This window comes from Dendropsophus ebraccatus, chromosome 15, assembly GCF_027789765.1.
Source record: "Dendropsophus ebraccatus isolate aDenEbr1 chromosome 15, aDenEbr1.pat, whole genome shotgun sequence".
Taxonomy (NCBI): Eukaryota; Metazoa; Chordata; class Amphibia; order Anura; family Hylidae; genus Dendropsophus; species Dendropsophus ebraccatus.
In genome coordinates, this window is record NC_091468.1 from 71,695,210 (window position 1) to 71,719,457 (window position 24,248).

Below are 24,248 nucleotides of genomic sequence, written 5' to 3' on the forward strand. Positions count from 1 at the left end.
GTAATAGTATATGGCTGGCTATAGGGGCCCCTGTGTAATAGTACATGGCTGGCCATAGGGGCCCCTGTGTAATAGTACACGGCTGGCCATAGGGGCCCCTGTGTAATAGTACACGGCTGGCCATAGGGGCCCCTGTGTAATAGTACACGGCTGGCTATAGGGGCCCCTGTGTAATAGTACATGGCTGGCTATAGTGGCCCCTGTGTAATAGTATATGGCTGGGTATAGGGGCTCCTGTGTAATAGTACACGGCTGGCTATAGTGGCCCCTGTGTAATAGTACATGGCTGGCTATAGGGGCCCCTGTGTAATAGTACATGGCTGGCTATAGGGGCCCCTGTGTAATAGTACACGGCTGGTCATAGGGGCCCCTGTGTAATAGTACATGGCTGGCTATAGTGGCCCCTGTGTAATAGTACATGGCTGGCTATAGTGGCCCCTGTGTAATAGTACATGGCTGGCTATAGGGGCCCCTGTGTAATAGTACACGGCTGGGTATAGGGGCCCCTGTGTAATAGTACATGGATGGCTATAGGGGCCCTACAGAATTGGCAAACATGCATCTTATCATGTACTTATCAGCTGCTGTATGTCCTGCAGGAAGTGGTGTATTCTCCCCAGTCTGACACAGTGCTCTCTGCTGCCACCTCTGTCCATGTCAGGAACTGTCCAGAGCAGGAGAGGTTTTCTATGGGCATTTGCTGCTGCTCTGGACAGTTCCTGACATGGACAGAGGTGGCAGCAGAGAGCACTGTGTCAGACTGGAGAGAATACAACACTTCCTGCAGGACATACAGCAGCTGGTAAGTACTGGGACACTGGAGATTTTTAAATAGAAGTAAGTTACAAATCTGTATAACTCTCTGACGCCAGTCGATTTAAATGGAAAATATTGTCACTGGAGTGCCCCTTTAAAAGCATTGATCAAAATGATCTGGAGAACAGAGGATAAAGGTCTGGAAACCCCATAGACCAAAGTCAGGAACCTCGGCTCTCCAGCTTATGCAAAACTACAACTCCCATCATGCCTGAGCAGCCAAAGCTAAATCTTATCTCGCGTGTCCAGGTCTGATGGGAGTTCTGCAGCAGCTGGAGGGCCGAGGTTTCCTGGCCCCATATGCGTCCTGACACTCTCTTATATTGGACATTTCTCCTTCTCTTTCGGGTTCGGAGGGGGTCCCCTGTGGTCTGGGGTCTGGGGGTCCCCTGTGGTCTGGGGCCTGGGGGTCCGCTGTGGCCTGGGGGTCCCTGTGTCCTGGGGTCCCTGCGCTCTGTGGTCCGCTGTGGCCTGGGGGTCCGCTGTGGTCTGGGGTCCCTGTGCTCTGGGGCCTGGGGGTCCCCTGTGCTCTGGGGTCCCTGTGCTCTGTGGCCTGTGGGGGTCCCCTGTGCTCTGTGGCCTGGGGGTCCCCTGTGCTCTGGGGTCCCTGTGCTCTGTGGCCTGGGGGTCCGCTGTGGCCTGGGGGTCCCCTGTGGTCTGGGGTCCCTGTGCTCTGTGGCCTGGGGGTCCGCTATGGCCTGGGGGTCCGCTGTGGCCTGGGGGTCCCTGTGCTCTGTGGCCTGGGGGTCCCTGTGCTCTGTGGCCTGGGGGTCCGCTGTGGCCTGGGGGTCCCTGTGCTCTGTGGCCTGGGGGTCCCCTGTGCTCTGGGGTCCCTGTGCTCTGTGGCCTGGGGGTCCCCTGTGGTCTGGGGTCCCTGTGCTCTGTGGCCTGGGGGTCCGCTGTGGCCTGGGGGTCCGCTGTGGCCTGGGGGTCCGCTGTGGCCTGGGGGTCCGCTGTGGCCTGGGGGTCCCTGTGCTCTGTGGCCTGGGGGTCCCTGTGCTCTGTGGCCTGGGGTCCCTGTGCTCTGGGGTCTGGGGGTCCCCTGTGGCCTGGGGGTCCCCTGTGGCCTGGGGGTCCCCTGTGGCCTGGGGTCTGGGGGTCCGCTGTGGCCTGGGGGTCCCTGTGTCCTGGGGTCCCTGTGCTCTGTGGTCCGCTGTGGCCTGGGGGTCCGCTGTGGTCTGGGGTCCCTGTGCTCTGGGGTCTGGGGGTCACCTGTGGCCTGGGATCTGGGGGTCCGCTGTGGCCTGGGGGTCCCTGTGCTCTGTGGCCTGGGGGTCCCTGTGCTCTGTGGCCTGGGGGTCCCTGTGCTCTGTGGCCTGGGGGTCCGCTGTGGCCTGGGGGTCCGCTGTGGCCTGGGGGTCCGCTGTGGCCTGGGGGTCACCTGTGGCCTGGGGGTCCCTGTGCTCTGGGGTCCCTGTGCTCTTTGGCCTGGGGGTCCGCTGTGGCCTGGGGGTCCGCTGTGGCCTGGGGGTCCCTGTTCTCTGTGGCCTGGGAGTCCCCTGTGCTCTGGGGTCCCTGTGCTCTGTGGCCTGGGGGTCCCCTGTGGTCTGGGGTCCCTGTGCTCTGTGGCCTAGGGGTCCCCTGTGGTCTGGGGTCCCTGTGCTCTGTGGCCTGGGGGTCCTCTGTGGCCTGGGGGTCCGCTGTGGCCTGGGGGTCCGCTGTGGCCTGGGGGTCCCTGTGTCCTGGGGGTCCGCTGTGGCCTCGGGTCCCTGTGCTCTGGGGTCTGGGGGTCCCTGTGTCCTGGGGTCCCTGTGCTCTGTGGCCTAGGGGTCCCCTGTGGTCTGGGGTCCCTGTGCTCTGTGGCCTGGGGGTCCTCTGTGGCCTGGGGGTCCGCTGTGGCCTGGGGGTCCGCTGTGGCCTGGGGGTCCCTGTGTCCTGGGGGTCCGCTGTGGCCTCGGGTCCCTGTGCTCTGGGGTCTGGGGGTCCCTGTGTCCTGGGGTCCCTGTGCTCTGTGGTCCACCGATCTGTAGCTGTAGATAGGGGATAGCCTGATAATGAGTGGTTTATCCAAAGATTATATTGGTGGTGTCTGAGATTGTGCTCTCACCTGGTTATATGGTCGTCTCTGTAGGATCCTCCTGACCCCCCTGTACATTACACCTGATCATATTCTCTATACTGGATCAGTGTTGGGGGGGGGGGGGGTCTCTCTCAGATGGAGATGCAGTATGATACCATAGGTTTCTATAGGTGCCGTGTTACAGATCCGGACTGACGGCCGCCATCTATACCCGCAGTAGCCGTGAGTCTGCATCGCACTGTGTTAGCCCCTGTGGCTCACTATTAGTCCTGCAGGGGTTTGCTGAGTGCCCCCTGTTATTGCTGGGTGTAGTGGTGCTCACTCCTGGTGCAGGGGTTTGGTGAGTGCCCCCTGTTATTGCTGGGTGTAGTAGTTCTTCTTCCCGGTGCAGAGGTTTAGTGAGTGCCCCCTGTTATTGCTGGGTGTAGTAGTTCTTCCGCCCAGTGCAGGTGTTTGGTGAGTGCCCCACTGTTATTGCTGGGTGTAGTGGTGCTCCCGCCCGGTGCAGGGGTTTGGTGAGTGCCCCTCTGTTATTGCTGGGTGTAGTGGTGCTCCCGCCCTGTGCAGGGGTTTGGTGAGTGCCCCCCTGTTATTGCTGGGTGTAGTGGTGCTCCCGCCAGGTCCTGCAGGGGTTTGGTGAGTGCCCCCCTGTTATTGCTGGGTGTTGTAGTTCTTCTGCCCGGTGCAGGGGTTTAGTGAGTGCCCCCTATTATTGCTGGGTGTAGTAGGTCTTCCGCCCAGTGCAGGTGTTTGGTGAGTGCCCCCCTGTTATTGCTGGGTGTAGTGGGGCTCCCGCCAGGTCCTGCAGGGGTTTGGTGAGTGCCCCCCTGTTATTGCTGGGTGTTGTAGTTCTTCTGCCCGGTGCAGGGGTTTAGTGAGTGCCCCACTGTTATTGCTGGGTGTAGTGGTTCTCCGGCCCTGTCCTGTAGGGGTCCCTGTTATTGCTGGGTGTAGTGGTGCTCCCGCCCGGTGCAGGGGTTTGGTGAGTGCCCCCCTGTTATTGCTGGGTGTAGTGGTGTTCCCGCCCGGTCCTGCAGGGGTTTGGTGAGTGCCCCCTTGTTATTGCTGGGTGTAGTGGTGCTCCGGCCCTGTCCTGTAGGGGTCCCTGTTATTGCTGGGTGTAGTGGTGCTCCCGCCTGGTCCTGCAGGGGTTTGGTGAGTGCCCCCCGTTCTCTCACATCTGGATTACCATGTCTGCCCTCACGATGCTTCAGGGATTACTCTACAGATTTCTCTTATGATTCACGGCAATGTTTGGCCGTTGTCTGCTGCCAGATCTCCTAATATAGAAGTAACCTGGGGCCGGCGGACGTTGTATACGGCTCCTGTAATCTATCTGCCAGGGATATAGATGTCCTCTGAGTTTTATTATACATATGCCGGGCCAGCAGCAGCAGCTTTGTTATGGTCACAATCCATTTCTCTGGCCGTTGTTTATAGTGAAGGAAGATCTGACGTCTCCAGCTTCATCCGACTCTCCAGGGCGCGGCAGATAGTCGTGTTTCTTGGAGCAGGACGGGAGCCGTGGAGCAGATCCTGTCCTCATAGTGATCAGTGTGAACAGTCTGCAATCCCTACCTGATATCAGACTGGACGTTGAGAAATCTAGTCCGAGTACAAACCCATCTGCAGTGTTCACCGCACTCGACACTAATGGCCCTATTCCACGGAACGATTATCGTTCATAAACTCGCTCAAACGACTGCTCGTTAACGATCAATAAACGACTATTTTTTGCGAACGATTACACATTCAATCTAGTGGTAATGTGAACGATAACAATTATTTTGCGGTCGTTACATGATCGTTAAAACGTTCGCCGGGATGATAATGTAGGCGGGGAATAGAAGTTGGAGGTGTGAGAGAGGTGTGACAAAACCTTAAAAAAACCTTGAGAATTTGATACTGTCCAGAACGATTTAACGATTTCTAATTCAACAAAACGATTAGCGAATTATCGTAGGAAGACAAACGATTTTTTTTCGACATGTTGAAAAACTTTTGAGAACGATTCAACGACCATTTTGCTCGAGTCGTTCAATCGTTTTCATCAATTCAACGGAACGATTATCGTTAACGAGCGGTCGTTTGAGCGAGTTTATGAACGATAATCGTTCCGTGGAATAGGGCCATTAGTCCAAACATGAAATGTTTATAAAATTACCTGAATGTAGTTACTGACTGACTCCGTTTGGGCTGTTGAAGTTGATGGGGCCCATTCTTGCCCGTGCTCATATACATTGGCATACCCTTTTTAAAAAATGTTTATGTGCCACAGAGGGCACCATCATAGTGTGACCATAGAGCAGTATACCCATCTGACAAAGTTATTTCCCATCTTCCTGGGGTCGAACTGCTGGGGCCCCTGCAGGAAGTGGTGTATTCTCTCCAGTCTACCAGTACTTATCAGCTGCTGTATGTCCTGCAGGAAGTGGTGTATTCTCTCCAGTCTGACACAGTGCTCTCTGCTGCCACCTCTGTCCATGTCAGGAACTGTCCAGAGCAGGAGAGGTTTTCTATGGGGATTTGCTGCTGCTCTGGACAGTTCCTGACACGGACAGAGGTGGCAGCAGAGAGCACTGTGTCAGACTGGAGAGAATACACCACTTCCTGCAGGACATACAGCAGCTGCTAAGTACTGGTAGACTGGAGATTTTTAAATAGAAGTAAATTATATCTGTATAACTTTCTGGAGTTTCCCTGGAGTTCCCCTTTTAAAACAGGGACCCTGATCTCCTCATATAATAAAGTGACAGGTAGCACATTTGTACCACTGCTCCATTCGTTCTCTGTGGGATCTGGCGGACAGGCGGCGCTCTATTCTAACTGGGGGCGGGCAGTGTCCGTAATGGTCTCACCAGACCATGGAGCAAACTACTAATTGCACCAGAACCGCGCCGAGGAGGAAGGTAAGAGACGCGCTGTAGGAGACACATACTATAAGAGACATCCCTTCCTCCTCAGTCTCCTGTGTATTAGGGACATATCAGCAGGTTAGACTTGTATCACCCGCTGATAGTTCCCCTTTAAGGCTATGTTCACACAAAGTATGGGTAAGACCGTTGTTGCAATTGGCAACAACGGCCGTACTTTGTACGCCAAGACACCCTGCATACTCTTCTATGGGATCTCGGCTGGAGCGTATACACATAGTATAAGCTCCAGCTGAGATTCCTCGCCGCGCCGCAAAGAACGGACATGTCAGTTTTCTGCGGCCACAATTCATTGAATAGCGGCCGTAGAAAAGCATGTCAGTGCACACTACGGAGCGAGCGGCAAAACTCTGCGGCCAGAATGATCATTACCGGCCAGAATGATCTCTGCAGAGACCAGCCGTCCTGTGATCTGGCCGGGTCATGGAACGGCCGGTCTGTTCCAGCATGTGAACATGGCCTAAGAGTGATCTAGTAATCTGATTATGTAAAGGAATGATCCATGGTCCTGGGAAGTAATAATACAAGGAATAATGTGATTGTCCTCTGCTGCCCGGCCTCCTGTCTGCTTCCGTGTATCATTAGCTCCTATGAGGGATATTGTACACAATGTAATGAGGAGCCTATGGACGTAGCCGGATCTGGGACTGTATAACAGGAGGGAAAACATGGACAACTCCTAGAGCTCCACGTCTGTACAGCTACAATTGTAGTTTTGCAGAAGGTGGAGCATGCTTGGGCCCGATCGTTCAGCATTTTATCTTCGGTGGCTGAAGAAGTTGGCTGCCGCCCTAGGGAGTCCAGGAAAACAGCCATAGACTGTATCCATGTTTTCCAGGACTCCCTAGGGCGGCAGCCAACTTCTTCAGCCACCGAAGATATAATGCTGAATGATCGAGTCCGCTCAGTTACGCTCCTCTTTAAGGGGGTTGTTCACCCCCAAAAAAAAATTCTTTCAAATCAACTGGTGTCAGAAAGTGCCAGAGATTTGTAATTTTACTTCTATTAACAAAAATCTCCAGTCTTCCAGTACTTATCAGTTGCTGTATGTCCTGCAGGAAGTGGTGTATTCTCCCCAGTGTGACACAGTGCTCTCTGCTGCCACCTCTGTCCATGTCAGGAACTGTCCAGAGCAGGAGAGGTTTTCTATGGGGATTTGCTGCTGCGCTGGACAGTTCCTGACATGGACAGAGGTGGCAGCAGAGAGCACTGGGGGGTGAACATCCCCCTTTAATAAACTACTACAAAGTTGTGTGCATATAGCAGGGTCTTGCGGCCTCTGTGACCCCTGGGATCAGCCACTCATTCTGCAGAGTAATAATGCCCTGTGTGCCTTCATACCCATAAGCCAAAGCTAAATGTAGGCCCTGACATCTGTGTGTGTCCTATGACGTCCCTGCACCGGCCGCCGCCTCGGGTTCCTCTTCTCTGGGCTTCCTGTGTGATGTATACGTACGGCTGCATTGGTCACAGCTCTGTTGCAATCGACCTCCGTGGGCATCTTCTCTGTAGAATATCACTTTATTTTCTTTTCTTTTTTTATCAATACATAAAATGGGATCAGGCCATTCACAATAGGTGACCGTTACAGCTTCCCTGCTCGCCCTTGCTGCATGCGGCTGCCGTAAAGCATCTCTCTAAATGCTGTTATTATAGGGGAAATATGGCTGACCCTATAAGAACATTCAGAAATTGAATAAAAAAAAAATTACAATTCTAAATATTAGAAACCAGTAGAATGAGATTGGAATCAGAAAGCTGTTTGAGTATCTGGGTCTGATCGGTGACCGGAGGTGGCACATTGCCTATAAAACTTAGTAACTGACCTCTGACCCCTATAAACATATATAATAAAGTTTTCCTAGAAATGACTGAACCTTTTATAAACTTTTTGCCTCTATGATTTTTATGTCACGAGTATAAAGTTTTGTTTCCGGTTTCCGCTACATTTCTTCTAATAAAACTCTTGACATTTGCAGATTCAGCGTTTTTTACCTTTCGTGAAATGGACTGTGAGCCAAGAGGATCCCCAGCTTGTGAATCCATTATTTCACGGAACACAGAAAAAATCCTGGTATGTTATTAAACTTTGTGAACGTCCTTTACGATCCGTAGGCTGGGAGATGAGCCAACTTACCGAAAACTGAGCGATCGGCACTTGTATCCGGCTGCCAGGAGAAGGTGGATGCAGGCGGGTATATGGATGTCTCAGGGGGACTTGCCAGTTTAAAGGGGTTATCCAGCGCTACAAAAACATGGCCACTTTCTTCCAGAGACAGCACCGCTCTTGTCTCCATTTTGGGCAGGGTTTTGCTGATCAGTTCCATTGAAGTGAATGGCAAACTGCACTGCAAATTGCAACTGTCTGAAAGAACGTGGCCATGTTTTGTAGTGCTAGATAACCTCTTTAACGTGAATGAACGATCTTTTTTTTTTTTTTTTTACATTACCTGGTTGAGGCCGGCATGGGAATCCTGGTGGCACAGATCTTTTTTGAAAACAGGGCCTGCCTCCAGAGTCGGACCAATGTACAAGGAGAGAACGGTGCTGAGCGCGGAAGAAAAATGATGTACCTGATGGTACGTTCACTGGCACAGTATGAGGTGTATGGTTCCTCCTGAAACTCCATTGACAGATGATGATGGGCATGATGGATTTTCACTGGCTGTCTCCTTTGTTCACAGAGAGATTTACCGCTGCCAGACAAGTCTGGCTGTGGCTTGCCTCTCTACACAGAGAACACAGTAACAATCATCCGACAGCTATTGAAGCTGTATAGGCACCTTAATATGAACCTGCCTGCGCTCGGACCTGACGCTGACCGTGTGCTGTAGGTGATAGTGCTCTAGTGATCATATGATCATAGTGATGGTGTGCAGGTTAAGAAAGTAAAAGAGGAGTTGTGGTCTGGCGTTTGTTCCGCGCTCTGGCACGCCTCACCACCGCTTCCTCCTCTCTCTTCTCCCTGTATATTAATCGCTGCTTGTTCTCCTGTGTGTGCCCCCCTTTCTCGCTTGCACCACTGTGGACGTCCTGTGGGTGCTCTAGCTTGGAGCATCAGTGCATGTGCGTTTAGTGTCCCAACTGAGTGAATTGGCTTCAGCCGCACAGCACGCGTGAACCGCTCCTCTGAGCTACACTGCCTGTATGTGTGGCCTTCGACAGCAGTGCTGCATGTGTGGACTGGACAGAATCGATTTAAAGTTTATTGGTGTCCATGTCTACATAAATATGACGTTTCGACTCCGCTGGGGTTCTGACAAACGTCGAAACGTCGTATTTATGTAGACTTGGACACCAATAAACTAGCCCTGGATGCTGTTGGACCCTATTCATACAAGTTACGTTGACCCACTTAGGGATCGTGGGTATACCAGCGGGCATCTGATTTAAAGCCACTACACAAGGGACCATTGGTGCTGCTGAGCCGCTTCTCCTTTCCAGCCTGGACAGAATTGATGTCTTCTGGGAGGAGGAAGGAGCGGTGATGCGGCCAGAGCGCGGCACCAACATTGAGCCACAACTCCTCATTGACTCTTCTTTAAAAAAGTTGCGATTATGTATTACACAAAGGTTATATGACCGCTAGGGCAATGTCGCCTACAGCACACTGTCACCACCTTGCCTCAGGTCCCTTTAAGACTCTTTCTGCTAAGTAGAGTAGGGAGCCACTATGCAGCAGTGCCTTTCTCTATGGCTGCCCTTGCATGTATTGCATGTAGAGTATATGCATTATATTATACCAAGTCTTAGGCAGTTGTGTTCAGAATAATGGCCTGCTGTCTCACACTGTATATACAAGTTTACATTTTTCTTAGGCGGACACATGTCATGCATTGATGGCCGCTTTTTCTTTTCTTTTTCAGAGCCAAGCCAAGACTCTGGCCGAGCAGAAGAGATTGCCGTTTGTTACAGAGGACGATGATACGAATGAGGAGCTGGGTAAGTCTCAAGGGAAGTAGAGAAACTTTAAACTGTCCGTCATCTGTAATGTCATTTATCAAAACAAACCTGAAGAACTTGTCTTGAAGGAAGGATGAGCTGATAATACGGTGTATGGAGGATTCTGTGGCCCTTAACCCCTGCACTGCCTCTACACAACAATAGGCTAGCAGTGGAAGCAGCACTCAGACGTGGATGCAGAGGGTTGGGGTTCGGCTCCAGGTTTGCTCATCTCTAGTGAGCACCAGTGGTTTTACTTCTCTTCCCGCCATGAGCACTTTAAGAGGATACAGTCCCTTTTTAAAGTATGATTGTCACTTAACTTTTGATGTGCTAATAACGTTTTTTTTTTTTTTTTATTGGTTGGACCCCCAGCGATCACTAGAAGCACTTAGGGGCCTATTACACAGAGCAATAATCTGCTGAATCAGGCCAATTTGGCAGATCATCACTCCATGTAAGAAAGACAAAGATCATTGGCTGATCAAGTCTTTAGATACTGACCTAAAATCATTGGCTGCCGGGCACCCATCACTATGTGTAATAATGGAGCATGACTGACGATTGTGTAAAAAAATAATAAAGTTTGTATGTACCTGTCCATGCTCCTTCCTGTCTTCTGCCCACAGCTGCCAGTGGAACTGCAGGGCTGGCCTCTAAAGTGACAGACTGCTTAGCCAATCACTGGCCTGTCACTTCACAGACCGGCTCTGCAGTACTCGCGGCAGCTACAGGCTGCAGACAGGAAGGTACCGGGGAGTGGAGCGTGGTCAGGTGTATGTATGAACTCTATTGCTTTACACTAGGCAAGGGCTGCATGGACATCGCTAATGAGAAAATACATATATATATATTCGCTGCTCCACTGACTTTCTATAAAGTCCACCTGCTGCATTGAGACAGCGAGAAGCTTAACTGAGTGATTATTCTAGCGAATGGTGTTTTTACGCTGCCTGATATGGGGCCGTGCAAGGACACAGACGAGCGACGATCAGCAGGATCAGCACCCGTTTGCACAGCCTTTAGGAGGTGCGATTAATTGAGCATTTGGGCCGTGATCTCTGTATCGTTCGTTCAGCCATTTAACTATATTTTTATCTGTCGCAAGTCCCCAGTTTACGCAGGAACATGTGCGGCCAATTGCAATAAATTTTGCCACCGCACAAGAGATGTGATCCGCCGAGGAATATGGATTTTCCAGCTCCTCAGCTGATCGCGGGCACTATTACATAGGTCGTTCCTAGCAACACTCCTTGCCGTGTAAGAGGCCCTTTAGCTCCCTTTAGTCTCCGATATGCCAAGTGGTTTTTTTTTTTTTTTTTAAGTGACGGTAACCCTTTAAGGCCCAGATTGTCAGTGCAAGAAGCACTGTAGTAGTAATGTCTCCCTTAGGTTCTTTATTTAAAGTATTGTAAGAAAATCCTATCACAAATCATCATCGTCACCATCCTCATGCTCATCCTCATCATCGTCCTCGTCACCACCCTCATGCTCATCCTCGTCACCATCCTCATCCTCATATGTAGATCTCATCCCTTCTCTTGTCTGGTTACAATGTGTAATTGTCCACTATCGATGACCTTTCCTTTGTTCCTTCCCCAGCTATCGGGTACGTGTTAATAGGCAGCGGCCTGCACGATGAAGCTGTAAAGCATTTCTCCTCGATGCTTCAGGTAGGTGTCAGTTTTTCCTCTATTATATTGTCGTATACATATAGACCATTCCTTAATCATTGACTGTGCTGCTAGGTTATCGGCTTTAGGTTATTACCATCTGTAAATGTTCTTCCAGCTGATTCCTTACACCATTGTATGTATAATATGTGGAATAAACCTAGTGACAGATTACCTTTAATAGCGCTGATGTACACAATAGGAATATATAGGGTAAGATTTTTGTATTTGCTCTCTGGCTAAAGATGGCCATTGTGCTGTGGGATTATATTCTTACTGAAAGCCACGGATAGTCTGATATTGTCTGGTATTGTACATAAATGTGTTCAGTAATTCACATACTTTTCCCATCTTTGATAGGAGGATGCAGATCTTGTAAGTGCGATATACGGCCGAGGGATCGCCTATGGCAAAAAGGGGCTACAGGTAAGTGACACACCTGATGTTCACAGGGCTGTGATATGTATTATATTCCATTATATGTTATATTCCCTTATAGGTGTCATATGTGTTATATTCCATTATATGTGTTGTATTACCTTATAGGAGTCATATGTGTTACAATCCATTATAGCTGTGATATGTGTTTATATTCCATTATAGCTGCCATATGTGTTATATTCCCTTATAGCTGCCATATGTGTTATATTCCCTTATAGCTGCCATATGTGTTATATTACCTTATAGCTGCCATATGTTTTATATTCCCTTATAGCTGCCATATGTTTTATATTCCCTTATAGGTGTCATATGTGTTATATTCCATTATAGGTGTCATATGTGTTATATTCCATTATAGGTGTCATGTGTTACAATCCATTATAGCTGTGATATGTGTTTATATTCCCTTATAGGTGTCATATGTGTTATATTCCCTTATAGCTGCCATATGTGTTATATTACCTTATAGCTGCCATATGTTTTATATTCCCTTATAGCTGCCATATGTTTTATATTCCCTTATAGGTGTCATATGTGTTATATTCCATTATAGGTGTCATATGTGTTATATTCCATTATAGGTGTCATATGTGTTATATTCCATTATAGGTGTCATATGTGTTATATTCCATTATAGGTGTCATATGTGTTATATTCCCTTATAGCTGCCATATGTGCTATATTCCCTTATAGGTGTCATATGTTTTATATTCCCTTATAGCTGCCATATGTGCTATATTCCCTTATAGGTGTCATATGTTTTATATTCCCTTATAGCTGCCATATGTGCTATATTCCCTTATAGGTGTCATATGTTTTATATTCCCTTATAGCTGCCATATGTGTTATATTCCATTATAGGTGTCATATGTTTTATATTTAATCTGTTTTATTAATATTTTAAAGGAGTTTAATACCCTTTGCCCTTCTAAACTCTAATTGGCTTCTAATGCCAGTTCCATGCAGTTTTGGGGTTCCTCCGGTCGGTCAGGTGCTGCAATGATGTCACCCCCCCCCCCCCCCCCCCCCAGTTTGTTTACAATTCCCGCCCTGTACACTAAACGTCGGGATTAGGCCATTTAGTGCACAAGGGGCGGGACTACAGCCAATTGTGCACCAGTCCTCCCGCCCCCCTACTCATGAATATTGGTCCTGGGCTCAGCAGATGAGTGACATCAGCACAGACCACCGCCTCAATATTCATGAAGAGGGGCAAGCAGAAAGGCAGATTAGTATACCAAGGGATGTAATCCTGCCCCCACTGCACTGAACCGCCTAAAGAGGTACTTTTTCTTGTTAATACATTGTTTTAATATAAAACATATTTGCAGCCATAAGTGGCGTCCAGGGCCCCTCTGTGGCCGCCTGTGTTCCCTGTTTTCTGCTGTTGCCATGCTTGTTAGTATATACAATACCCGGGGGAAGCTGCCTGTCACTATAGCAGAGCACGGCAGCCTCTCCGCAGCGGGCGGTGACAAGTATCGCTGCTTGCTCTGCTATTGCTATACTGACTTCATCAGAGCGGCGGTGGCCACCTGGGGCACTAACCTTAGCTTAGGAGCTTTGCAGGAACATTTATCTATCGTTCAGGCAGAGCTGCACAAATCGTTGCTGGATGGTTGGTGTTGGCTGTTTCTGCCATCAGTGTCGCACCTCCCCCCCCTGTACACGGCATGGAACGTTTACTATATAACAGTATTCGTCATTTTCTTTGCATTCTTCTTAGTGGTAGTAAATGGCGACATGAGATGGTAAAAGACAATGACAAAAAAATGGGGCATGCCGCTCTTTATGTCTTCTTCATGCTTTGTGACGGTGTGTAATAGAGATGAGCGAATATACAGTAATAATGAAGCACATTGCTTCCTTAGCTCGGTGGTTGGCTGCCTGTTAACTTGGTGCCGCTCCTCCCCGGGTGTCTGGAAAAGCTGGATCCAGTCCTGGGAGACTACTCTGCGTTTCCCAGGACTGGATCCAGCTTTTCCCGGCAGCTGGCTGATAAGCTGATTCACTTCATTATTCCTGTATATTCGCTCATCTCTAGTATTGTTGTTGCTTTGCTGCACGTTTATGTTAGATTACGTTTATTAGCCGGTAATTAACAATGTCTTTCTTTGCTTTCTTTAAGGACATAAAAAATGCAGAATTGGCCTTATTTGAGCTGAGCCGTGTTATAAGTCTGGAGCCCGACCACCCGGAAGTGTATGAGCAGAGAGCAGAAGTAAGTGCCGCTCCTGTCTTTCTCATTTTGGAACCGCACCCTTGTGGTGTAATAGGGGAACGCTGCAGAGCCGACACATCCGCACACCAACGTCCTCACACCAGCGTCCTCCTGGGGCCGGACACAGCCAGTTATATAGAACTGGGCTCTCCATGTACTGTACTATGGAATAAAGTAATGGGTGCCACCCTATAACTCTGGGTGAACAGTTCAGGTGGCCACACATTTCCCCGAAGTGTGGTGTTATGTAGTATGAGAAGTGCCTGATACTAGATACCTGCTGGAATCTTTTCCTACTACAAATGAGTTTTTTTTATTTTTTTATAATATAATATAATGTAATATAATATAATAAAATGTTATAATATATATTATTTTATAATATAATAGTGTAGTTAAAGGGGAACTCTTTTTTTCACTTCTACTGGTGTCACAAAGTTATATAGGTTTGTAATTTGCTATTAAAAAAAAAAAAAAAAATCTCCAGTCTTCCAGTACTTATCTGCTGCTGTGTGTCCTGCAGGAAGTGGTGTATTCTCTCCAGTCTGACGCAGTGCTCTCTGCTGCCACCTCTGTCCATGTCAGGAAGTGTCCAGAGCAGCAGCAAATCTCCATAGAAAACCTCTCCTGCTCTGGACAGTTCCTGACATGGACAGAGAAGGGTCGGGTACGTTGTATACTCACCTGTACAGCAGCAATAAATAAGGACGTTTTTCATCCTCGTCATCACATTCTTGTACCTTGTCTGAGTGTACCAGGTTGTACTGATGGCCGCTGATCTCAGCACTTTGTTGGTTATACTGTTTTTTAGTTGCAGCACTGTGAGACAGGAGTCCAGTGCCGTCAGGATATGAAATAGTTGTCATTCTGAAACACAGTAAAAGTCCCTGCCTGTAGAATGTGTGTGTGTGTGTGTGTGTGTGTGTATGTGTGTGTATGTGTGTGCATGTGTGTGTGTGTATATATATATATATATATATATATATATATATATATATATATATAATATATATAATTAATATGTGTATGTGTTTGCTGGGCAACGTCTGGTGGTATACCATCTACAGAGAGTCGTCTGCATCCACATACTAAACCTGAAACTACAATGTTCACCAAGGCGCTTCCTATTAATTTAGTCGCCTTTATACTCAAAGTGAATGAGGAACTCCGAGGACGGGCTCAGGGCACGCTGCGGCATCTGGTTGTCTTTACCACATTGCGTGACAACCATGTAACCAGATGTCACTGATGCTTTATGCGTATGAGCGTGATGAGTTGAGACCTGAGAATGGATGCAATAGACAGGGCGTCCTCTGTTATACATGCAGAGCTTTATATGTCATAGATGTTTTTTTTTCCTCCGACAGATTTTGTCTCCGTTGGGTCGGATTAGTGAAGCACTTGGTGACCTCACCAGAGCCATCCAGTTACAGCCATCAGCGCGGCTATACAGGCACCGCGGTACCCTGTACTTTATATCGGAGGTGAGATCAGCAATGTTACAGATCTGCTGCGTAATTCAGTCATTTACAGATATATAATGACCTCTTATCCTGACTACATATTAACAGGTAACGATTTACTTGGCAAGTTTAGGTGTCCCCCTAGTTATGTGTAGCGGTGCTGGAAATCCTGCCGGCCCTGTGACTAGTAGCAGCCTGGTCATCAATGTAGAGATGTCCATATTCCCCCCCCCCCACTTGCATTGACTCTTATAGCAGCAGACTACAATGCTGGGACAGGAAATAATCCCGCAGAGCGTGTTCTTCCTTCGGTTCATGTGCACATTGTACAGTATATAGATCCCTTTCTCATACGCTTCCTTACATTGCAGGATTATTTAGCAGCACATGAGGATTTTCAGCGGTCCCTGGAATTAAATCAAAACCAGCCAATAGCCGTGTTATATAAAGGCCTGACGTTCTTCCATCGAGGCCTGCTCAAGGTAATACATCGGTAAAACCATCATGTTTACTGTATAGTTAGAATGTAATTTCCCGACCAATGATCTGGCGCGCACTGCTGGGAGAGAGGCGGGAACTTCTCTGTACTGCGTGCCGGATTAAAGGACCATTTTACTGCATAGAAAGGTACCGAATGCCGTACACAAACCATGGTAAGGGGGGGGGGTTAGTGGCTCTATTAGGAGCTGCTAACAGCATTATAGGCAAAATACTGATGGTCGGTTCCCTTTAAAGGGCTTATCCGGCACTTCAGTATTCTTGATATTGCGCTGTAGACGTATGGAAAACAACAGAGAGCCTGTACTTACCTCTCCCCGCTCCCCTGGCAGTGGTACCGTGTCCCCCGCTGGTCGCAGCCACCGCCTCAGGACTGAGGGGACTGTCACTCCTGAGGCGGTGGCTGCAACCAGCCGGGGACACCAGCATCACTGCCAGGGGAGTGCAGAGAGGTGAGTACAGGCTTTTTGTTTTCCATATGTCTTAGCGCAATGTGAAACATTTTAAAGCGCCGGATAGCACTTTTAAAGAGCACCTGTCACCAAGACATGTCGTCAGACTCAACGCTGAGACCCCCGGGATCAGTAGGTATATTCCGAAGATGAAGAAGATGCAATCTTTTTAGCGTTTTATGTCTGATTACATGTCGGGGTTAGTGTTAGTGACTGCGCCCATTTCAGCTTTTGCACATTGATGCACATGGAATAACAGATCTGCACTACAGGTTAGTGGTGAGGGTTTTCATGTGACTTTCACCACAAATACAATATAAATGCTGCGTGCCGATATAGGTATACATTTACCTTCTTGTCACTCTCTTTTGCAGGAAGCTATTGAAACATTCAAGGAAGCGTTGAAGCAGAAATCAAATTTTATTGAGGCCTATAAAAGCCTTGGTCAGGCGTACAGGTAATGCTCCCCGCTGTATCATCACATACACATTATACACTCTGCCGGGGATCTGTTCCATGACGGACTACCTCTATGCTTGAGTTGTTATTGCTGTATGTTTTATCTTACACAAAACACGTAGATGCTGGGGGACAGATGGAATACAGTCATTGGTGAAAAAAATAATGCAGCCAAATAATGTCCGATTGCTGCAAAACTCAGGCTGTAGCTATATGTATGTAACTTACCGCTGCCGTCTGATTACACTTGGGTTCTTGCTTCACCCGCTGCTTTACAGATAGGCTCTCAGTGGCTACTTTTGAGTAGTGTTTCTCCTGGTGAGAGTTCGCTGACCAATAGAGATGAGAAAACTTACTGAACTCAAATGATAAGCATTTAAATCCCACTGCCTGGAGAGCATGGATGCAGCCTGATGACTGCCTGGGGAGGGGGGGTGCAGCCTGATGACTGCCTGGGGAGGGGGGGTGCAGCCTGATGACTGCCTGGGGAGGGGGGATGCAGCCTGATGACTGCCGGGGGTGGGGGGATGCAGCCTGGTGACTGCCTGGGGAGGGGGGATGCAGCCTGATGACTGCCTGGGGAGGAGGGGGGGGGTGCAGCCTGATGACTGCCTGGGGAGGGGGGATGCAGCCTGATGACTGCCTGGGGAGGGGGGGGATGCAGCCTGATGACTGCCTGGGGAGGGGGGGGGGGGGGTGCAGCCTGATGACTGCAGGGGGAGGGGGGGGTTGCAGCCTGATGACTGCCGGGGGAGGGGGGGGTTGCAGCCTGATGACTGCCAGGGGAGGGGGGGGGGGGTGCAGCCTGATGACTGCCTGGGGAGGGGGGGGTGCAGCCTGATGACTGCTGGGGGAGGGGGGGTGCAGCCTGATGACTGCCTGGGGAGGGGGGGTGCAGCCTGATGACTGCCGGGGGTGGGGGGGTGCAGCCTGATGACTGCCTGGGGGAGGGGGGGGTGCAGCCTGATGACTGCCGGGGGTGGGGGGGTGCAGCCTGATGACTGCCTGGGGAGGGGGGGTGCAGCCTGATGACTGCCTGGGGAGGGGGGGTGCAGCCTGATGACTGCCTGGGGAGGGGGGGTGCAGCCTGATGACTGCCTGGGGAGGGGGGGTGCAGCCTGATGACTGCCTGGGGAGGGGGGGGGTGCAGCCTGATGACTGCCTGGGGAGGGGGGATGCAGCCTGATGACTGCCTGGGGAGGGGGGGGGTGCAGCCTGATGACTGCCGGGGGTGGGGTGGGGTGCAGCCTGATGACTGCTGGGGGAGGGGGGATGCAGCCTGATGACATCCGGGGGAGGGGGGATGCAGCCTGTGGCCTATGGCTGTATCATGTTGCATCGAAAACTAACTCAAGCCAACAATCCTGGTATCTGTTATTTTTCTGTGACATTTTCATTGTTATAGAAGAATGTAATTGAAACACCCAACTAACACAAACTAAAGCTACAAACACTTGTATCCGCTGTGATCTTACGGTTTGGTGCACGTTTGATTCTAGAGAACTTGGGAATTTTGAAGCGGCCATGGAGAACTTCCAGAAAGCTCTGATGCTGAATCAGAATCATGTGCAGACCCTTCAGCTGCGGGGGATAATGCTCTACCACCATGGCAGCCTCCAGGAGGCGCTCACAAACTTCAAGGTGAGTCTTCACTAATCGCGTATGTTGCTCTAGCAATCAGCTTATCGATCACAGGAACCTTTAATTCTAGACGTCTGTTTCTACCCACCATTACATGATCATTAGGCTGACTTTTTTTTGTCTTTCTAAGATAGAATTCACGTGTGCATGCATTTGTTTTATCGCTCATTGTAAAGGGGTACTCCAGCAAAAATGGGTATCTATGGGGATTTGCCACTGCTCTGGACAGTTCCTGACATGGACAGAGGTGGCACAAAGAGCACTGTGTCAGACTGGAGAGAATACACCACTTCCTGCAGGACATACAGCAGCTGATAAGTACTGGAAGACTGGAGATTTTTAAAAAGAAGTAAATTACATGTCTGTATAACTTTCTGACACCAGTTGAATTAAAAGAATTTTTTTTTCTTTGCTGGAGTTCCTCTTTATACCTGTCAAAAAAAATTCTGCTGGCCGATTAAAACAAAGCCTAGTGATTTGCGTGCGGCCCTGGTCGCACAATCAGCCAACTATGTCATAGGTAAGTGAGTGCCGATCTGCCAGACTGGCGCTGCTATACATTGCGGCTCAGCTCCTGTAATGGGATCTTTAGTTTTCAGGCCTAGTGTCCAGACTGATAACCGTCACACTTTAGGATTATTTTTAAATATAGTTATAGTATATATAATAAAAAAAGTTTCAAATTAAAACTTTATTTAAAGTGAATGTACCATCAGATACATTGTTGTTTTTTTTAACTTAATGGATCGGATGGATGGATACCATTACTTAGTAATTTACCGGGAAGATACTGTAAGCAGCCCATCTGGAGCCTATGTATATGGCATATATATGGATATTATACTACATGTGGTTCAGTTGTGTATATGATTCAGTTCTGTATGTATATCCATGTCCTGAAGCCTGAATCGTGCCGCCTATGTCCCTACATGCAGAACTGAATCTCTGAGAAGATGAAATGTACTGAGGGTCCCGTAAATCCTTTCTCCTCTTTCCTCCTGTGCAGCGTTGTCTTCAGCTGGAACCGTATAATGAAGTGTGCCAGTATATGAAGGGCCTCAGCCACGTCTCCATGGGACACTTTTATGAGGGAATTAAAGCCCAGACTAAAGTCATGTTAAATGATCCAATGCCCGGTCAGAAAGCAAGCCAGGAATATTTAAAGGTGAAGTACTTAAGAGGTAAGGACTGTAAGATCTGCGCAGAATAACTCAGCGCTCAGACATGCTCAATGGATTCTGCAGTATACACACATCTGCTAGTCGACTGATGCTCTGTGTTACTGGCCCGTCATGGAGTATGAGCTACTGCCAGCCCTGTCAGACACAGTTACTATTGCAAATGCCCCAGTTTGTGATGCAGTTTTTGATTCATCAAATCTCTGGTCCATGCCCTGCACCACATTCACAAGGCGGGGAGTTTTGCCCCTCCCCCTACCGAAGGTGCGAGGCTTTTGTATATAGGTTTTTAACCATGTGTATTAAATGTGACTTTCTAAAAAGTTGCAAAACTCCACTCAGTAGTTAGCATATACATCCAAAAAAAGCTGGGAATAAAGAAATTACTAAAAACAAAACACATAACCACCTATCTTAGGGCTTATTCCCACGTTCTGTATATGCTATGGGATGGAGTAAGGAGCTCCATCATTCATAGTTAAGCCGGGATCTATGAGTCAGTTTAAGTCTTCTTGCTACTGTACTGACACATCCGCGCAGCTGTGTCAGTACAGTACCGCAAAGATTTAAACTGATTTGGGACATGAATCACAATGTCGGGAGTTTCTTGATTCTGGTCCATAGCGCATCTTCCGTGCACGGACTGTAATCACAGAACATGGAAATAAGCCCTTGGTTCCCCGGTGCTCCCACTGTGACATCGTATGGCCGCCACAGCTCGGGCTTCTCTCAGGACGAGCTCCTCACTGCAGAGACGGCCTTCCCTGGCAAACACAGGGTGAGGCGGGAGCCCCGGGGACTCAGATAGGTGAGTAAGGCTAGGTTCACACTGCGTTTTTGCAATCCGTTTTTTCCAAACGGATTTTTCCATTTGTGTGCATCCGTTTTGATCTGTTTTTCCATTGACTTCCATTGTACAAAAAGGTTCAAAACGGATCCTTTTTTTTTAACTGACCCAAAAGTAGTGTCAGCTACGTTTATGTGTCCGTCCGTTTTACAATGGAAAAACGGATCAAAACTGATGCACACAAAAAAAAACTGATTGCAAAAACGCAGTGTGAACCCAGCCTAAGGTGTGTGTTTTTTTTTTTTTTTTTTTTTTTGTATTTTCAGCCCATCCCTTCTTGTGTTACTTTATACCTGATTCCTCTTTTTTACAGAATACTCCCGCTACTTGCACTCCCATCTGGATACCCCAGTCACAGAATATAATATTGACACTGATCTTCCGGGAAACTTTAAGGATCATTGGGCAAAAAATCTTCCTTTTCTCATAGAGGATTATGAGGAGCAGCCGGGACTCCAACCTCACATAAAGTAAGATGCTTACTCTTACCCGTGTCCTCTATGGCAGAACAGGTTGTGGACATATAGAGTACTGATAATTTAAGTTTGATTGGGATAGTTGAATAAAGGCCCTATTACACGTAACGATTATCGGCAGTATTCGGCCGTTTTTCGGCTGTTACGGCCTATAATCGTCCTGTGTAATAGAACACAACGTTTAGCCGACATGAACGATGTCGGCTGATCGTTGTAGTCGTTTGTTTTTCAACATATTGAAAGACAAACTGCTCGTATAGCAGCGATCTGCTGCCGCTGCTACGTGGAATGGGATCGGCGGCAGTAGACCACCGCTATTCTCTATGGGCCTTCTGGGCGATCTAGCAATCACCTGGGCAGCCCCCCCAAGCTCTCACCCGCTCACTGCCACCACGCGTGATAGGGAGCGGGGAATGAGGAGCAAATGAGCGCTGACAGAACTCGTTTACTCCTCACAGTCACCCTGTGTAATAGGGGCTTAAGGGTTTTGTCCCACATTACTTAAAATCTCCTCTCTAGGGATCAGCAAACTTCAAGTACTTTCAGGTTCATCCGAACACAAACTCCCAGCATCTGATTGCCGGTGGCTGAAGAAGTTGGATGCAGCCCTTAAGGCTGCCTGGAAACGTGGATACAACCATAGGCGATAGGCTCTATCCATGCCTTCCAGGATTCCCTAGGACTGCATTTAATTTCTTCAGCCACCGATAATCAAAAGCCATGGGTTTGGGTTCAGGTGAACTTGAAGTTCACTCATCTCCACTCCTCTCACATCTTGTAGGGGGTACACATTGTCAGCTGATTGTGGTATTTTAACATGTTTAAAAGATCAGCGGTTGTCTGCAGCGCGCTGCTCCCCGCGGCCCCTCTTGCTGCTCCCTGCTTGCTGTCTGTGTGTGTAATAGCACAGACAGTGCGCTGCGAACAAGGAGGAGGCCATTGCTGAGCTGACAGGTTGGCGCTCGCTTCCCCAGCACATCGGGCCGTGTAATGTGGCCCTCAGACTAATCAACTTGCACATAGAGCAGGAAAGAGTTAAATATTTTTGTCTCTAATAACAGGCCTGCTAGTAGACCTTTACTCTTGTTTGCTTCCGTAGCTGAGCTGCAAATTACTTTTATTGGATTATATTGGGGCCAACAGCACTGGGCGGCCGTACATAAGTATGATTTTTACAGAAGATTAGAAGATGATGTACTGGGCGATAATGACCGCAGGTTGGCTTTTAAGGAACAAGAATACTATACGTTTAAAGGGATTCTGTCACATTGAAAGTGCCAGCATCATGGTACAGAGCAGATAGGTATAGTGTGGTGAATCTGGTGGAATCCCGCCAGCCTCCGTGTCATACAGGCAGTCTATGGGAGGCTCGCGCGCCTCCTCTCTCTATGCCTCTCTGCTTGGAGGAATTGACATGTCAGTTCTCCCAAGCGGAGAGAGGAGGTGCGCAAGCCTCCCATAGACTGCCTGTATGACACGGAGGCTGGCGGGATTCCACCAGATTCACTCCGTGTGAACTGACCCGGGTGCATAAAGAGCTGTCAGTCACTTATTAGGACCGCCAACATGACACATGAGAGTTACATTAATAAATTACCAGTTATTCAAACTATATATAATCTGCTCAGCTTCTTTTCTATAATTTACGCCCTGACCTCTTCCCATGATCAGATATAGGCAGATTATGGTCACACATCAATGCAACCTCCTTGTGTCTCCCCGTCCTCTTCTCCCCATACATGTGTGATGTGCAGCCCCCATCCCTGCCTCTCCCCAGGCTAGCAGATTGAAAGATTTTTAGGTTTTAGCAAAAAAAAAAAAAAAAGAAAAAAGGAAAAACCCTTGTTTGTTTCTATATTTGTAATGTCAGTGTATATCTCTATATATCTTTATAATGTCGGCTTATATATTTATATCTTACATCTTTTCAGGGATGTTTTGCCCCAGAATTTTGAAAGCTACAAATCGGAAATACAAGAGCTTATTTGTGCAGCCGATCGCTTAGGGACCTTAATGCAGTATGAAACATCTGGTTTTCTGCCGAACAAGAGAATCCACAGAGGTAGTGTATACCAGCAGGTATATATGCTGCGATATGGTCAGCTCTTTTGTGTGAGCCTGTTTTGGGTCACTGTCATGCTGAAAGACCCGGCCACCATCCCTCTTCACTGCTCTTACTGAGGGAAGGAGGTTGTTGTTGAAAGTTTCACAATACTTGGCCCCATCCATCCTCCCTTCAATATGGCGCAGTCTTTTGTCCCCTTTGCAGTAAAACCCCAAAGCCTGATGTCCGTCCCCCGCCTTCCCCCATGTGTCACTGCTAAGACTGTTTTCTTAAGGTTGTCCTCCTCATTCTCCAAAGATAGCGAGTGGAGTTGATACTGAAAAAGTTCTCATTTTGGTCTCCTCCTGACCACATGGCCCTCTCTGGATCATACACATGGTCATTGGTGAACATTAAACAGGCCTGGCCCTGTGCTGGTGTGAGCAGGAGGACCTTGTGTGTCCTGCAGGGTTATAATTCATGACGGTGTAGTATATCACTTACAGTAGTCTATGAGTCTGTGGTCCCAGCTCTCTTCTGGTCATTTACCAGGTGCTCCCCGTGTAGTTCTGGGCTGATTCCTGATTTTTTAGGATCTTCCTTAGGCCAAGAGGTGAGATTTTGCATGGAGCCCCAAACTGAGGAGGATTGAGAGTCGTCTTGTGTTTCCTTTTTTACAATTGCACTAGCAGTTGTTGTCTTCTCACCAAGCTGCTTACCTTTTTGTCCAGTAGCCCATCCCTGCCTTGTGCAGGTCTACAGTGTTGTCCCTGGTGTCCTTAGACAGCCCTTTGTGTTGGCCATGGTGGAGAGGTTGGAGTCTGATGAGTGTGAGGACAGGTGATTATTATTATACAGGTAACGAGATGACACAGGTGCAGGTAATCCAGGTAATGAGGGCAGAGGGGGAGGAGCTTCTTATAGAGACACTAACAGCTCTGTGAGCCGGAGAATTCTTATTCTTCATGGAATAAAATCGTAATTATTTGAAAATCCTACAATGTCATATCTGGAATTTTTTGTTTAGATTCTGTTACCGACCAGAAACATTACACATCTCTCCATGGTTTGTTGGTGGGATAGTCTGCAGCAGTGTATCAAACACTTATTTCCCCCACTGTATATCTGCCAGCGCTTCTCTCCA

At 48.5% G+C, this 24,248-nt stretch overlaps 1 protein-coding gene across 5 annotated transcripts in view; it reads left to right on the forward strand.

Annotated features, from left to right (window-relative positions):
* Positions 1-24,248, forward strand: part of TTC13 (tetratricopeptide repeat domain 13) — a 45,935-nt gene that overhangs the window by 461 nt on the left and 21,226 nt on the right. For 2 of the 5 annotated variants that reach the window (XM_069954174.1, XM_069954175.1), the window contains exons 2-14: positions 7,749-7,843; positions 8,229-8,348; positions 9,636-9,711; positions 11,314-11,384; positions 11,745-11,810; positions 13,954-14,046; positions 15,414-15,530; positions 15,881-15,991; positions 16,834-16,916; positions 18,418-18,559; positions 19,566-19,740; positions 20,898-21,054; positions 22,992-23,122. In XM_069954174.1, coding sequence (XP_069810275.1) covers positions 7,749-7,843; positions 8,229-8,348; positions 9,636-9,711; positions 11,314-11,384; positions 11,745-11,810; positions 13,954-14,046; positions 15,414-15,530; positions 15,881-15,991; positions 16,834-16,916; positions 18,418-18,559; positions 19,566-19,740; positions 20,898-21,054; positions 22,992-23,122 — 1,437 coding nt within the window. Of the gene's footprint in view, positions 1-5,566; positions 5,746-7,748; positions 7,844-8,228; positions 8,349-9,635; positions 9,712-11,313; positions 11,385-11,744; positions 11,811-13,953; positions 14,047-15,413; positions 15,531-15,880; positions 15,992-16,833; positions 16,917-18,417; positions 18,560-19,565; positions 19,741-20,897; positions 21,055-22,991; positions 23,123-24,248 lie in introns of those variants that run through there. The other 3 variants (XM_069954176.1, XM_069954177.1, XM_069954178.1) reach the window with 2 other exon arrangements.